Source organism: Adiantum capillus-veneris, chromosome 30 (genome assembly GCF_014529385.1).
Source record: "Adiantum capillus-veneris isolate H3 chromosome 30, ASM1452938v2, whole genome shotgun sequence".
In the NCBI taxonomy this organism is placed as follows: Eukaryota; Viridiplantae; Streptophyta; class Polypodiopsida; order Polypodiales; family Pteridaceae; genus Adiantum; species Adiantum capillus-veneris.
In genome coordinates, this window is record NC_140960.1 from 87,235,263 (window position 1) to 87,250,360 (window position 15,098).

Genomic DNA, 15,098 nt, shown 5'->3' on the forward strand with positions numbered 1-15,098 from the left:
ATATATTTTCAAAGTTATGAGAACACACTATTAACGTATCTCAAATATTGTAAGCATGAGACGAGCATAAAAACCCTCTTTGACATAAACACAACATTTCTTTCTAATGGAATTAAATGGAAACAACATTCATATGGAACAAATGTAGCAATGTTCCAAAAATAACTACATAAAAACATAGCGAAAGGAGCCATATATCAAAATATGAATGTCATCAGTAGTGATGATATATGTCCAGTCAATAAAACTAGTGACGACGTGCATGCACAAAATGACCAAAATAGGCTCACGTAATAAATAAGTCCAAACATATAAAATTGAAAGTGAGACCTCAAGTGTCATGTCTACTGTAAATCTAGACTGATCGGCTGTGAATGCCCAACGTGAGGCATAGGTCCACATGCAATAGTAGAGAGGCACCCCTCATAAAGAACATCATCAATCTCCATGCAAAGACAATGTCGTCCCTCCTCAATGCTCGCTCTCCCAAGGCCACCGCATCCAGCGAACACGTCCAGAACATAATCATATCGCTCAGTGAAAGTAGCGAGGAGCCACCTGTTGATTAGATTCGTTTAATATTCAGAAACCCAAAAATTCTTATACAACAAAGCATATGTTTGAGACATCATCACCTGAAAAAAGTCAATGATCGTTCCGCACCTCCCCTCATGGGAATCCCCTGTACCTCCAAAGGTGTAATCTCACAATCAAGTACATAACTACGCATCGCTGGAAAGTGCACATCATCAATCATAGCACCAGCATCACGATCGTACAAGGGTACAGGCTTACCAGCACGATGCCACAAGCATATGGTGAGATCCAGCACCTGTAAATACATGACTAACCTTTTAGTTGAAGTTCAAGACAATCCTACATATTAGGTAATCTAATTCTTACCGCCTCTCGAGTAACAGGATATCTATAGCCATGACTAGCACACATAAGGGTCCAAGTGCGATGGAGTGTAAGACCAACCCTAAGAGCATCTACAAAGAGCTCTCCAATATGCTCAGCTAAACACATGGTGACCAAGAACCCCTCATCTGCGAGAAACTCGTGTGCAAGATCCATGGTACCAGTAATCAACTCCTTTGAGTATAAATTCCACTTTGGCACTATCACGCTCTCTACAAATTCATAAAACGTGCACTTATCACATAAAATTCAACAATATTCAACTTAATGAGAAATGGTTATGTAAAAAATAATGCACCTTCAGGAGTTGATTCCAAAGCATCTACCAACAAACCATTTGGAAAGTCGGCAAAAATCAATCGTGCAACCTCTTTGCAAGGAACCCCATCTTTACTATATAAATCAACTTTTTGGGGGAGAGAGAAACATGTGTATACTACAACAAAAACCCAAGCAAGCAAAAACTTTCAAAAAAGATGCTATTGTGTTACTATTAGTGAAGAAAAAAACTTACCTTTTCAAAGCAAACTTATCAACACCCCTAATATCCACAAGCAAAGCATCAACCACAGTAGTGTAATGGAAACCTACACAAAGAGTACGCATCACTAACTAAATAGAAAAGAAAATACGATACGATTTTGACATTTGCGGATAAAATGTTATTTGCATACCAACACTACGTGTGACAGGTCGTCTCTCCCATGCAGGGCGTCCTAGCGAGGACTCTGCAACGAATGATGAAGATGGAGCTGCATCAGACTTTCTTGCAGACTCGAGACCTTGAGATTTGGATATTTCTGGAGTCCTTTGTGGAGTCTTTTGTGGAGGATCATTGACCTTTTTTTTACCTAAGAAAAAATGCAAAAACATACAAAAGTAATTTTAGTACAACAATAATATGACACATATTAAACATAGCATGCATAATCCATAAAACATATACATAAACATCCTCCTACCTTTCTTGTCTTGCACAACATGCGTAATATCAATGTTAGCTGGCTCAGAAGCATCATCTACATGAGTGTCAATTGTACCAGCAATGCCATGCTCCGTCATGAACCCTACAAGATCTCTTGCATTATATTTATGCATATAACAAGGCAAAACAACAAGACATTGTGTAGGATACAAAAGAGGCTTCACAATAGTGACATAGTTGCATACTTATCCTCAACTCCTTCTCCTGTTTTGGGATAACTCCAATGGGATAGTCAATCCACCAAGGACACATGCTAGCCTCCCAATCAGTGATTCCACGATCTTGGATTGTTGGAGAGTACATAGTGTTCTCATCCTTTAAGTCAACCCATTCTTTGGCCACAGATGGTATACTTCCTAGAATCTTTTCTTCCTTGCAATACATAAACCATCTACAGAAAACGATACATTTTATTGATAAGTAAAGACAATCTCTCTCTATCTCAACCCTATCTCTCATAGACAAGTCATATGTAAAGAATAATATCCTCACCTAAAAAGGAGTCTCCTTGCCGAAAAATCTAACTCTGGCATCTTTTGTTGGTCATCCGAAGATTTCACCACATTAAGAAGAGAAGCAAAAGCCTGCACAATATTAACATTTTTAAAATATTTCTATAGTAACTTATAGTAACAGTGCACCTCAAAACGTTATTACCTCTATAATATGACTCTTGAGAGAACTCTTATAGAAGTCCTCAAAATCTGATGGAAGTTGAGGACCTTCCACCTCGAGCTTTCGAATAACCAACGAGGCTTCCACAAACATGTGTGCCCAATAAACTTCCTTCTTCATGTAATTGTGAAATGTTTTGTAGTCTCCAAAATGCATACATTGGGGATCTTTGGCTTTTGTCAAACTCATGATTTGCAAAAGAACCTTTTTTCTATAAAATGATATATAGTGATTGAGTAAAGAGCAAAAAAAAATATAGAAAACATTACAAATTAAATATCAAGAATCTACCTGTCAGATGGAATCTTAGAGCTTGTAAGACAATACAATTTGTCCCTTGTAATCTTTAACATCCCTGGCTCATCCCACTTAAGTCCATACAAAACTTTGAAAAATTCCTCTCCATTATTAGGATTAGCAATACAGAGATACTTGTATCCTCGATCTTTAAGCCTCTCTTCTTCTGACCTTATGGCAGCATCAATCTTTTTTTTTGTTTCATGCTCAGGTAACCCTTTCCCTTTGATTTTTGCAGTTTCATTTGAAATAAAGGTGTTGAACTCATCCTACATCAACAAGATAAATGAAAACCCTCCCAAATTTTTTTTGACAGAGTCTCCTTTGTAATATGAACAAAATTGCAAAAGAAACATCCACCTCAATATCGCAGAGGCTCCCACAGGGGATTTAAGTTATTCTCAAAGAAATAAATCTTTCAACATAAGAAAGGCCATAAGAGTTACCTTCCATACAAGCTGTGCAATAACAACACATGGTGTGTTGTACCAAGGCGGAGTGCCATGATAATATCTTGCTTCAATGGACATCTCCACCTCAGCCCACTTTCGGTCCTCTTCAGATAACTTGCTCAAGATACTATCTTTGTTTGCTATGCCAAATTTTTGAAACATGTACACCTCATGGCTAATATTCGGAGTTACATGAGCTCTTGAAATACTAAAATATAACAAAACAACGAAAAATTTAAAAACATATAAAATTTATTATAATAGCAACATAAACGAGTATGATGATCAAAATAATAACTTACGCATTTGTAGTATCCAATGCAAGAAGTAACTCGCCTTCCTTGGCTTTGTCAACCTCAATAAATTGACAACGAACACAACTATGATATTCAGGAGAATCAGCATACACTACATTCAAATGTTTCAGAAAATTATAATCAATAAATCATACTAAAAGCTATAAGCTATATTTTTAATCATGAAATAAAGTAAGAGAACGTACGGTCTTTGATGCGCTTCATCCAAGTTTTGAGGCGATGATTGCCATCCCATACAAGAAATTTTCTCCCTTTTAAATCTTGCCATTCTTTGTTAAGAGAACGCTCAAAGTCTAGATGTTTTTGTGTCCATATTGGACCCCACTCCTCCAAATTTTGGGTAGTGACTGGCATAGTACTACCACTAGGACCAGCCAATGAAACCAAGAAAACACCCATGGTTTCCACATATGCAGCAGTGTCAAAAGTACTCACCAACCATGATGCCGAATCTGAAGCAAATCTCACAGCCTCATGAGGAACCAAACGACAAAGAGGCACCAATGGAGGAACACTCCTTCTCTTCACATAAAACTGTCCGAGCACATCTTTCATGAGTCCAAGAGGAACTTTTTTTCCAAATTGTCTTTTATGTTTGGCTCTCTGATTGTCCTCATTCTCACTGTCGCTACTTTCTTCTTGACTGTCATCTTTCTCGTGAGGGATTTCTCCTTGCTCTTCCACGTTTGTTCCTGATAGAAAGCATAAATGTTTTTAATATTCTTACCAAGCATAAAAGAAAATAAATCAAAGCAAAAGACCACCATTAATTTACCTGTAGCTTCTGTGACATCATTTAAATTATTGGAATCCTCTTCAACCTCAGCTTCATCGTCCACATAAATGCAACGCTTTTGTAGACGCCCCCTCTTTGTTAGCGGAGTGGCAAGAGACATTACACGTGAAGATGCCTCTTGCTCAAACGTCACTTTAGGCAATGACCCACTTCTTAACTTCATGCTCACATAGCGACTACTGTTTGGTGATGAAGATTGCAATCTTCTTTTTGCAGTTTTCTTAGGACCCATGTTCACAGCTTGAGAACACAAAACAAAATCATTTTTCACTTAAAATTTTTTTATCTCTCTCAATCGCTTTTGTCTCGTTTTCATTCATGTTTTATCTCTCTCTCTCTCTCTCTATCTCTCCCATCTCTTAAGAGGTATGAAAAATTGAAATCAAACAGCAACAATTCTTAAAGAGAGAAAAGGAAACAAGGTGAAAAGTATGTAATTTAGAACTGAGAAAACACTTTTCCATAACTTTTAACAAGACCACCATGAAAGATATTAAGACACCTTAATTTCACTGCTTCTCTTATTTTCAGCTAACTAAAGGGGAGAATCACCTTTTCATTTATAGAGGCACTTAAATGTACGTCTATGTGTTCAGCTAACTAAAGCTTTAAGAATGACAATCCTGCATCATAGAACCTAGCCATGGGGACTCACAGAGGGGAGAACCAATACATTCATGTGAAACCTTTCGAGCCAATTAAACTATTGTACCTATTCGAAGGCCTTTCGACGTTGTTGTATGTTGTTGTTTGTGTGTTGCTGTGTGTGCACTGCTGAGCGACGGGGTAGAACAATACTGTGGGAATGCTCTGAGCTGTTGTTATGTTGTTGTAAACACTTTCGACGTTGTTGTTGTAAATGCTGTCAATGTTGTAAACGTTGTTGCTGTGCTTTAAATGCTGTTGTGCCGTAAACACTGTTTTGCACTGCTATTATGGGTTGCTGTGCGCTGCTATGTGTGTAGGTGATGCTCAGCGAGCAGATGAGGCTGTGCTCTGCTGTAAACAGATAAACGCTGTTATGTGCTTTAAACGCTGCTATTATGCACTGCTGTTTGTGTGTTGCTGTGTGCTGCTATGTGTGTAGGTGATGCTCAGCGAGCAGATGATGCTGTGCGCTGCATTAAACACTCGAAGCTGATGCTGTGCGCTGATGTTGTGCGCTGCAGTAAACACTCGAAGCTGATGCTGTGCGCTGATGTTGTGCGCTGCAGTAAACGCTGTAGAGCAGAAGATGCTGTGCGCTGCAGTAAACGCTGATGCTGTGCGCTGATGCAGTAAACTCGATGCTGATGCTGTGCGCTGATGCAGTAAACGCTGATGCTGTGCGCTGATGCAGTAAACGCTGATGCTGTGCGCTATGCAGTAAACGCCGAATGGTGGGTAGGTGGAAGGAGAAAGGGTGGGTGGGTAGGTGGAAGGAGAAAGGGGGGGGCCAGGAGCCCCCCCATTGTCGCGCGCGCGCGGACGATGGGGGGGCTCCTGGCCCCCCCCTTTCTCCTTCCCACGTGCCTCATTTAGGCCTCATAACTCTCCTTCCCACGTGCCTCATTTAGGCCTCATTTAGACAGCTGGACGCGCCTACACACCTCAATGGGACGCACCTCAATTGGACGCGCCTACACACTTCAATTGGACGCAACTCAATTGGACGCACCTACACACACCGGAGCTCATATGCAGCAAACATCATGACTAGTGTGAAGTACTCGCCATCCTCAATCTCGTATGCATGCTTACAATTATTCATACCTCTCTCTCTCACTCTTACACACACTGTACACACAGACACAAGTTGCCCTTAATTGCTTTCAAATTTGACTCTTTCCCTTCCATCAAAATATATATACTTTCACATATCAGTGTTCCTACCAGGAATCATGACACCCAGTTTAAAGACTAGTACTATCTCCGTCTTAGCCATTGTACCCAAATTTATCAAATTTATCACTATTTCCTATCCACAGCTAGCTGTTGTTCTACCTGATCTGATTAATTAACCCAACTAGCCATCATAAGCTTTTTGCTACATTCATTTTTAAGGATCAATAGGCTATTTTTGTAGCATTTAGACTTCTTCGCTAGCTTTCTGCCACATTCACAAGGATTAATAAGATGATATTTTGACTACATCAACTAAGATCTTTGTGCTAGTATTTGGAATGAAATTTACTCAGAAAAAGAAGAGAAAAAATGGGGGGCAAGGAGCCTCCCCATCATCCGCGCGTGCGCGGACGATGGCAGAGCTCCTGGCCCCCCATTTTTCTCTTCTCAGAACCGGTCTCAGGACCGACAGGGAGCACTCCACTCTTGACACATGAGCCGCAGCCCTCAGCTGGCCCAAGTAGTGAGATGAAAAAGGGGGGGGCCAAGAGCCCTCCCATCATCCGCGCGCGCGCGGATGATGGGAGGGCTCTTGGCCCCCCCATTTTTCCCCACCACAGTACATAGCAGCATGACTAGCAGCTCTGTGGTGGGGGAGCCCCCTGCTCCTCCTATCTTTCCATAGCCAGGGGCAACGGTGTTGGGCGGAGACACAGTTGAACTGGGATTGAACGGTCGGGTCCAGATTTGCAAAAAGAATTCAAGAGTACCTGATGAGGAGTTGAACGGAGGAGACAGTGACCGACGAACGACGGTGAGTACCTCAGAACGGAGGAGTCGACATGCAACGAGTTAGAGAGAGAGAGAGAGAGAGAGAGAGAGAGAGAGAGAGAGAGAGAGAGAGAGAGAGAGAGAGAGAGAGAGAGAGAGAGAGAGGAGAGAGAGAGAGAGAGAGAGAGAGAGAGAGAAAGAGAGAGAGAGAGGGAGAGAATGAAAGAATGTATTGATAAAATACACATTTAGATCTAGGGTTTTCTAGTGTTCACATTGTCCGACCAGGGTTTTCTAGTGTTCACTTTGTCCGCCCAACTTAATAAGCAAGCTTTAAATCATACAATTTTTAAAAATAATATGTAGTTTATAACATTAAATGTAATCAAATTATATTAAATTAAGTCAAAATATATTTCATAAATTCAAACAAACAAAATTACTTCATTAAATCAAATTACATTTAATTAAATTAATTCAAATAAACAAGATCAATTTACATCAAATCAAGGAGTGAATGAGTAATAAAAAGAGATAAGTGACAGTTAAGAGATTTGTTGAGATATTGAGAGATATAGTGAGAGAGGAGGAAAGAGAGAGAGAGAGAGAGAAAGAGAAGTATGATAACAGTGACTAAATAATAAAGAGAGATAAGTGACGGCGGTGAGATTTGTTGAGATATTGAGAGATATAGTGAGAGAGGAGGAAAGAGAGAGAGAGAGAAAAAGAAGTATGATAACAGTGAATAAATAATAAAGAGAGATAAGTGACGGCGGTGAGATTTGTTTAGATATTGAGAGATATAGTGAGAGAGGAGGAAAGAGAGAGAGAGAGAGAAAAAGAAGTATGATAACAGTGAATAAGTAATAAAGAGAGAAAAAGAAGTATGATAACAGTGACGGCGGTGAGATTTGTTGAGATATTGAGAGATATAGTGAAAGAGGGATGCAAGAGAGAGAAAGAGAGCTCATAAGAGAAATGATAAAAAGAGTAATGACAGTATTGAGAGAGACAGAGAGTAGTATTTTGAAAGAGAGAAAGTTTGAGAAATATTTAAAAATACGTTTTGAATGCACGAAATACATTGACAGAGAGTTGTCATCTTGTTCACATTTTAGCTTCTCCTGCCATAGCAAAAACTCTGTAGTTTCGGTTTCTGTTGTTAGGTTCTATTATCTAAGTTATCTTCTTTTATTACCCCCATGTTTATCACTATATGTTTTGCTTTCTTTGTTAGTTTCTCTTACTGACCCTAAATGAGTCCTTCTAGCTCTATCATTTTAACTTGGAAAGTTGATGGAATGCTACTGCAGCATGAAGTGTCTTTGAGAGATAATGAGGTTCTATTGAGTGCATTTTTTCTGCAGAGCTTATTGCCTCCTCACTGTAAACTTTTGGGTTTGAGTGCCATTGTTGAAACTGACAATAAAAAACCATCTGAGATCTGTGTGACACCAAGAAGTGATCATGAAGGAAACGAGCACTATTTGCTTGATGGAACACTTTCAAAAACATATAAAATAGCTCACTCTCATGATTGCGTCTATGTTTCTGATAGTATCGAATCTGCAGAAGATGATACACACACTATGTTTCAGTTCACATCTTATGGAGCTAAGTCATCTCCTTTATGCTTGGATGATGAGGCAATGTCTGATGTACACTTTGACACGCAAAAGGAAGATCAAGTTATACAAGGTTTGCGTCATAACCCTATTGTCATTCCAGTTGACAGTGACGATGCAGACGTGAAAAGAAAATCTATTATCAACTGGATAAAAGAAAGTACAGGTGCAGCTAGACTCAAGAAACTTTTGAGCATTTGTGGAGATTCGATTCATGTAGAAGAGCTTCCTGCAGTTTATGATGGAACAGTGTGCTTCAAACTACCACCTGCATCTGGAAAAAAAAATCGGATGGTTGGAATGGAACAGAAATTTGATGGTCATTTATGGAGTCGACCTTCTCAAACAAACATGTCGATAGACTGCACAATCCGTCTCAGCTCTTGTCTGGGCTACCTGATGTGTCACAGGATAACATGTTCTTACTTTGAAAATGAGAAAAAATTTAACGATGCATATTTTCATGGACATCTTGATCGACCAATCAGCAAGGGATTACCTGCAGCTCAAGCTAACTCAGGCATCACATGTCACTATTGTCAGAGAATTGTTACATGTTCTGCTATTTGTATTTGCAAGATATACTATGTTCTTCCAAAAGATAACCAAATGAGTCGCTTGGCAATACATGTTGGTGAACATTCACACAGCGTTCAACAAGGAACAAACAGAGCCTCCATTGAGAAAGTGAGAAGTCTAGTTAGCACGGTATTGAAGATTGAGAGAGGAGGACCTAGAAAAATTCAGATGATGGTTGCACGCCAGATATTATTCGATTCTCTAACCAAAGAAGATGATGGAATGACAACCGAGAAAGATCTCAATCATTTCTTGGAAGAAATGATGCCACTCGTTCAAAACAAAGGGTAAGAACTATATGTTATCTTTTGGTTTCAAACATTTGATATAGCACTTTCATTTTATAAACGTATGATTATTGTTTATTGCTAATTAGATTCAAGGGAATAGTGACACAAGAAAAATCAAAACAAGGAGTATTGATCGGCGATGGCTATGATAATATTTTGCAACTGCAACGACGTTGTATGTTTCCTTTCTTCCATGGAAGTAGGTTTCCAGGACAGGGAGGGCTTAAAGACAAATGTTACCTATTCAAAATGTCCACCAAAGGTCCAGCCTCTGGAGTAGACTTGATTAATCGCATGCGACGCACAGGTACAGGAGATCTGAGAAATGCCTAGGTACATTTTGATCACACACATCGCATAGAAGGTTGGGCAACAATGTCATGTTCTGTGTACGATCCTAGGTATATAAAATTGACAACTGATTATTTTAGTAATATTCTTGCTATGTTTACATTGCATAATTACAACTTTTGTCTACGCAGCATGCGAGCCTTGCAAGTAATAGCTATCTGTGAATCAAAAGAGGAAGATTGTGAGTCTCAGGTGTTGTTCTGGGAGATGCTCAATAGTGTAGTAGCGCAATGTGGACAAGCACCTCCCGATTTTGCTGGCTTTATGTCAGATGAGGCAGGAGCAAATTGGCTAGCAATTAGAACAGTTTATAATGGAGGACCTCAAAATGTACTTGAGGGAAGAGAGCGTTCTTGCCTCTTTCATTGGGAACAAAGCTTACACAAGTACACCAAGAAGCTCATTTCTTCAAGTAAACAACGAGAACACATCTCCATATGTGAAGCATGGAGAAACGCAATGACTATTCATGAAGCAAATGAGTGTGCAAAGGCAATCAAAGAATGGTGGACCGATAATGTCAACAAAGACAATATCATTGTTTTGCAAAGATGGTTTAAATGGTGGGAAAAAAGAATATCGCATTGGGGAAGTATCACAACTACGGTGAGTTTCAATTCTATTAGTAAATCTGTTTTTCATTCATTTATATGTGAATCTTTCTATGTACTCATGATTGTGCAGATTGAGATGAGTCCATGGGAGCGTGCTCAAGTTCCCAGTATAAACCTCTCAGAAAGTGTACATGCAAGCTGGTTGTCAGGAGAAGGTGGCAAAAAAAAAATATCCCTTTATGATGCTTGCGTCAGTGACGTCTTGAACTCGTATATCCAGTGTGCAAAGCGATTGGGTTTTATGACAGGTAGATTTATTGGAACTGGGCCTTCAATGGAGTCCATGTTAAGCAAGGCAGCCAATCAGAGAAATCAGAGTCCGTGTTCTATTGCAAAGGTTATTGGAGAAGTTGTTGCGGGGACACCAATGTATGAAGATCCTACTGTGCATGGAGACAAGGAGTCTGTCCAAAGAAAGAAAAAAAAAAGCACGGAAGCTTTCAGTTCTCATAGGCCGGAGTTCTTCATGGAGTCAAGACAACGTAACCCAAAGGGGCGGCCAAGGCACATCCACTTTGATAATATTGGCATTGAAGAGAAGTTTGTTCAAGGCAAGGAGGATGAGATGCAAGAGGTAGGCAATGACAAGTATGATAACAATGATCCGAACACGACGTCATGTTTAATACAAGAAGTTGAGGTATCGCGCGAGCAATGGGCACTTCGCAGGATGCCACCTAATTGTGTTAGAAAATGTTTTGGTAGATTGGGTAGGAAGAACTGTAATACCTTAATCCAAAGCCGTGAAAGAGGTTTGGTGGCACCTTCGATCTGGTCAGAAAGGACTTATCAAGACAAGTCTATTGCACAGTGGTTGTGGTTTTGCAATCATGATGTGGAACATACAAAAGCAGTCAAGAAGAAAGTGAAAATGTTAATTGAGGTACCTGCTCTTTGGGATATTGCGAGTGGAACAAATGTTTCAGATGAGGAGCTCTCTAGTTTAAGAGCAGCTGGATTCAAGATAGCATGTGTTAACACACCATTGCAGACACCACCCACCAACATATGTAGAAGTACCTCAGAGTTGGGCAGTGGTAGCAGGAAGCGAAAGTGGAGACATGGCATTTCCAAAGAAGCTCAAAAAAGAATTGACGCAGCTAACAGATTGGATATGACACTTTTGGAGGAGATCGTTATGATACAAAAGCAGCATGTAATATTTAGAGTAATGACAGAAAATGTTTATGATGTTCAAATCAAAGAGGAGCCTAGATGCACGTGCCCAGATTTTCAGAAAAGAGAGTGTGCAAAAAAGACTTTCGTTGCATGCAAGCACATGTACTATGTGTATGCACATGTTCTTGGTCTTCAGCCAAAGGAGCACATGGTCATTCACCAGCCAACATTCACAGTCATAGATTTAGCCTTTGTTCTGGGTCAACCACGGAAGGTAAAGACAACTATGGGAGGATAGCCGATGTGGCTAATTTCATGGGAGTTTGCTTGTGGGAGCTTTGAAGAAGTGATTAGACTATTGTACATCTTTTTGGATTGACCTTTTTGAATGCTTCTTTCAATGTTTTTGTCTATTTATAAATAATTCTAAGCTGAAATCAAAATGGGGTTGCTATTAGAGTGCTTTGGTTCTTATAATGTTAAATGGTATCGTATGAAAATTATTCCTTTTGATATACATTTCATTGCTCGTTTGTGATGGATCATAGATAATTGGCTATGGGAGGATAGCAGAGGTAGCAAATTAAGATATCAGTGGGAGTTTGCTTGTGGGAGCATTGAAGTAGTTGATTAGACTTTGGTACATTTTTTGGGACTAAAGGTTGTGAATGCTCAATTGCTATTAGAGTGCTTTAAGGTTCTTGTGTATTAAAGAACAATGGTAAGTTAAAATCATGATGGGATCGCTATTAGAGTGCTTTGGTTCTTATGAATATTGAAAGGTGTGCATTGTAGGAATTAATCTTGTTGGTACATTTCACAGCTCCTTTGTGATGGATCATAGATAATTGGTAGCCAAAAAGCTCTAAGAATAGTATGATGCTTATAAAAGAACGATTTAAAAAGCTCGCAAATAAAATGCATCCTCAAAAGTCTAAGAAGTATGGTTTTGTGCGTAGATCATCCAGGTACAAATTGATTGGTGATATCTTATACATGAAAGGGGCTGATCTCGTGTTGAGACGTGTACCTTGGCGGGAGGATCTTTATAGAGTGTTGGAAGAGAATCATGAAGGCGCGTGTGGCGGCCATTTTTCTCTAAAGATCACCTTACATAAGATCTTGCAAGAGGGGTATGTTTGGCCTAGTTTGCACAAGGATGTTCACCATTGGTGTAGGTCTTGCAATAGGTGTCAAGCATTTGGGAAGAGAGTATTGAAGCCAGAGCTACGAAAAACCATTATAGCATTTGATGTGTTTGAAAAGTGGGGGATTGATGCAATAGGCCCATTACCTATCACAAGCAGGGGTAAAAGCTATACTTTGACTGCAGTGGGCTATCTCTCTAGATGGGCAGAGGCTATATCTGTAAAACAGATCATTGCAAAGGATGTGGCAAAATTTGTGTACGATGAAATATGTTGCAAGTTTGGGGTGCCACTAGAGCTGCTTTCAGATAAGGGACCAGATTTAGAGCTAAACTGCTAGACTTTTTATGCGCAAAGATGAAGATTAGGCATCAACATACCACTCATTATTACCCATAGTGTAATGGCTTAAATGAAAGATTCAATGGTGAGTTGGTCCAAATTCTTTCGAAAGTGACAGAGCACCAAGGAAAGAATTGGGATTTGGAATTGCCTAGTGCATTATGGGCTTACCGTACTTCGGTGAAGAAAGGTACAGGGTTTACTCCATTTCATTTGGTATATGGAAAGGAAGCACTATTGCCTGTGGAAGTAGAGTTGCCTGCTGTCAAGATGTTGGAGAAGTTTCTTGGCCGCCTAGTGATGCATTCAAAGAGAGGCTCTTATAGTTACAAGAGGTTCGGCTGGATAGGATGAGTGTATTGGAGCATTATGGGCAGCTTTGCAGGATAGGGATTTGGCAAAGATAAATGAAAAGGTCAAAAGTAAGGGTATCAAGAAGCATGACTTGGTTTTGCGCTACAACAGTAAGCTGAAAAGGTCAAAAGTAAGGGTATCAAGAAGCATGACTTGGTTTTGCGCTACAACAGTAAGCTGGAAAACACCTTCCAAAAGAAGTTTCAAATTAAGTGGGAAGGCCCTTTCAAGGTAGTGGAGTGTTTTCCGAATGGTACATACCAGCAGGCTAACGTGGATGGAATCCTACATAAGTCAAGGGTAAATGGATTGCGTCTTAAATTATATCATGCTAGGTTCATGATGGTGGAGCAAGATGAGCTCTCTGTGGAGAAAGTAATGTTGGTGAGGAATGAGGAGACTTGTGACGCAGCGAGTCTCATATCTCTTTTTGTTGTTGCTGATCATGAATGATCTAGCAGGCTAGGGGATGGGCAAATTATGTCAACAGTTTTTGGGAGCAAGGGATTGCGCACATGTACATACCCATGCATGGTGCATCGAATAAAGGATTTCCCATTTTTCAGAGCCAGGTGGTTACGTGGGGCCCACATGTATACAGGTAGGACAACATGTACATAGTCTATCGATTTTCACTATCACCAATACTAGTGTGTTTTTTCTATAATAATGAGGAGTTGGTAGCGCGTAAAAATTCTCAAGGAATCTATCCACGCGTTGACAACATGAGGTAAGCAGGTGCGTCAGGTGGCATCTAGTGGCGTCAGGAAGCCGAATGGGGTCAATATTTTCACGTGGATAAGTACGGACACAACGTGGGTGTTTTCATGTGATAATTATGCAAAAAGGTCATCATGAGGATCATATCTTGGGGCCTTTCACCTGGTGGTGGGATGCATTATTGGAAAAATTTTAGTGCCACGTGTGCGGATGGATGCAAAAACGTGGCAACTATGCACTGCGAGGCCAGTTTTTGGCCTGTTCGGGCCCCGTTTGAGGTCAACTAAAAGGCCAACGGTGACCAAGTAATAAATCTAAGTGTGGGAACTGAAAAACCTGAGGTTTGCTGTTTTTGGAGCCTGTTTTAGCCATAAACTGCTCATCCGAAATCAGATTTGAGCACTTTAACATTGTAGATTGGGGTTTTGGGAAGTTCCAGACGTGATGGAACTATCCATTTTGCCGAATTTCTCACTATTTTTCTGCTGTTTTGGCTGTGTAAGTTTCTCCTATGAGTGAAGCTTCTGCTCCAATTTGTCATTGTATCTGGCATATCTTACCCATATTGTGTGAGCTATTTGCCCCATTGGTGTTGGACCAAGCTCAATTGTATCTAAAAATCATAAATTCTCCTCTTTTGAGCTGAGTTTTTTGGATGTGTGTGTGTGTGTGTGTGTCCCTCTGTGTGGAGTGGGTAAATGGGTAGTCTCTCTCCTCTCACTCCATGGGTGTGTTCCCTGTCTCGGCCAGGTGGGTTGTGTAATCCGAGTGGTGCCCCATAGTGTGTGTGTATATCATCCCATGAGTATGCGTTGGGTCATTATAGAGGCATTCTGTGTGTTTCCATCTTGCTCGCAACGTAAGCTATTCTATAGAACGTGCTTAGCATGGGGGCATCACCTCGGTGACGCGGGGAAG

At 40.2% G+C, this 15,098-nt stretch overlaps 1 protein-coding gene across 1 annotated transcript; it reads right to left on the reverse strand.

Moving 5' to 3' along the window:
* Positions 1–30: 30 nt before the first annotated feature.
* On the reverse strand, positions 31–4,675 carry LOC147418351 (uncharacterized). Its single transcript, XM_086507197.1, has 14 exons — positions 4,423–4,675; positions 3,833–4,339; positions 3,633–3,738; positions 3,325–3,538; positions 2,873–3,147; positions 2,786–2,792; positions 2,564–2,641; positions 2,399–2,490; positions 2,092–2,297; positions 1,884–1,988; positions 1,596–1,772; positions 1,436–1,508; positions 511–558; positions 31–103 (listed from the first exon to the last, which is right to left on the reverse strand). Exons 1-14 carry the CDS (start codon positions 4,673–4,675, stop codon positions 31–33), a joined length of 2,214 nt encoding a protein of 737 aa, XP_086363323.1.
* Positions 4,676–15,098: the final 10,423 nt, after the last annotated feature.

What these genes read in the sequence shown, in the direction of transcription:
- LOC147418351 (XM_086507197.1), bottom strand. Translation starts at nt 4,675, where the DNA reads ATGGGTCCTAAGAAAACTGCAAAAAGAAGATTGCAATCTTCATCACCA. An exon ending in GCATTGGATACTACAAATGC is followed by an intron (nt 3,539 to 3,632) that starts GTAAGTTATTAT and finishes GTTATATTTTAG; the next exon opens with TATTTCAAGAGCTCATGTAA. An exon ending in TATGATTATGTTCTGGACGT is followed by an intron (nt 104 to 510) that starts GTTCGCTGGATG and finishes TAATTCCATTAG; the next exon opens with AAAGAAATGTTGTGTTTATG.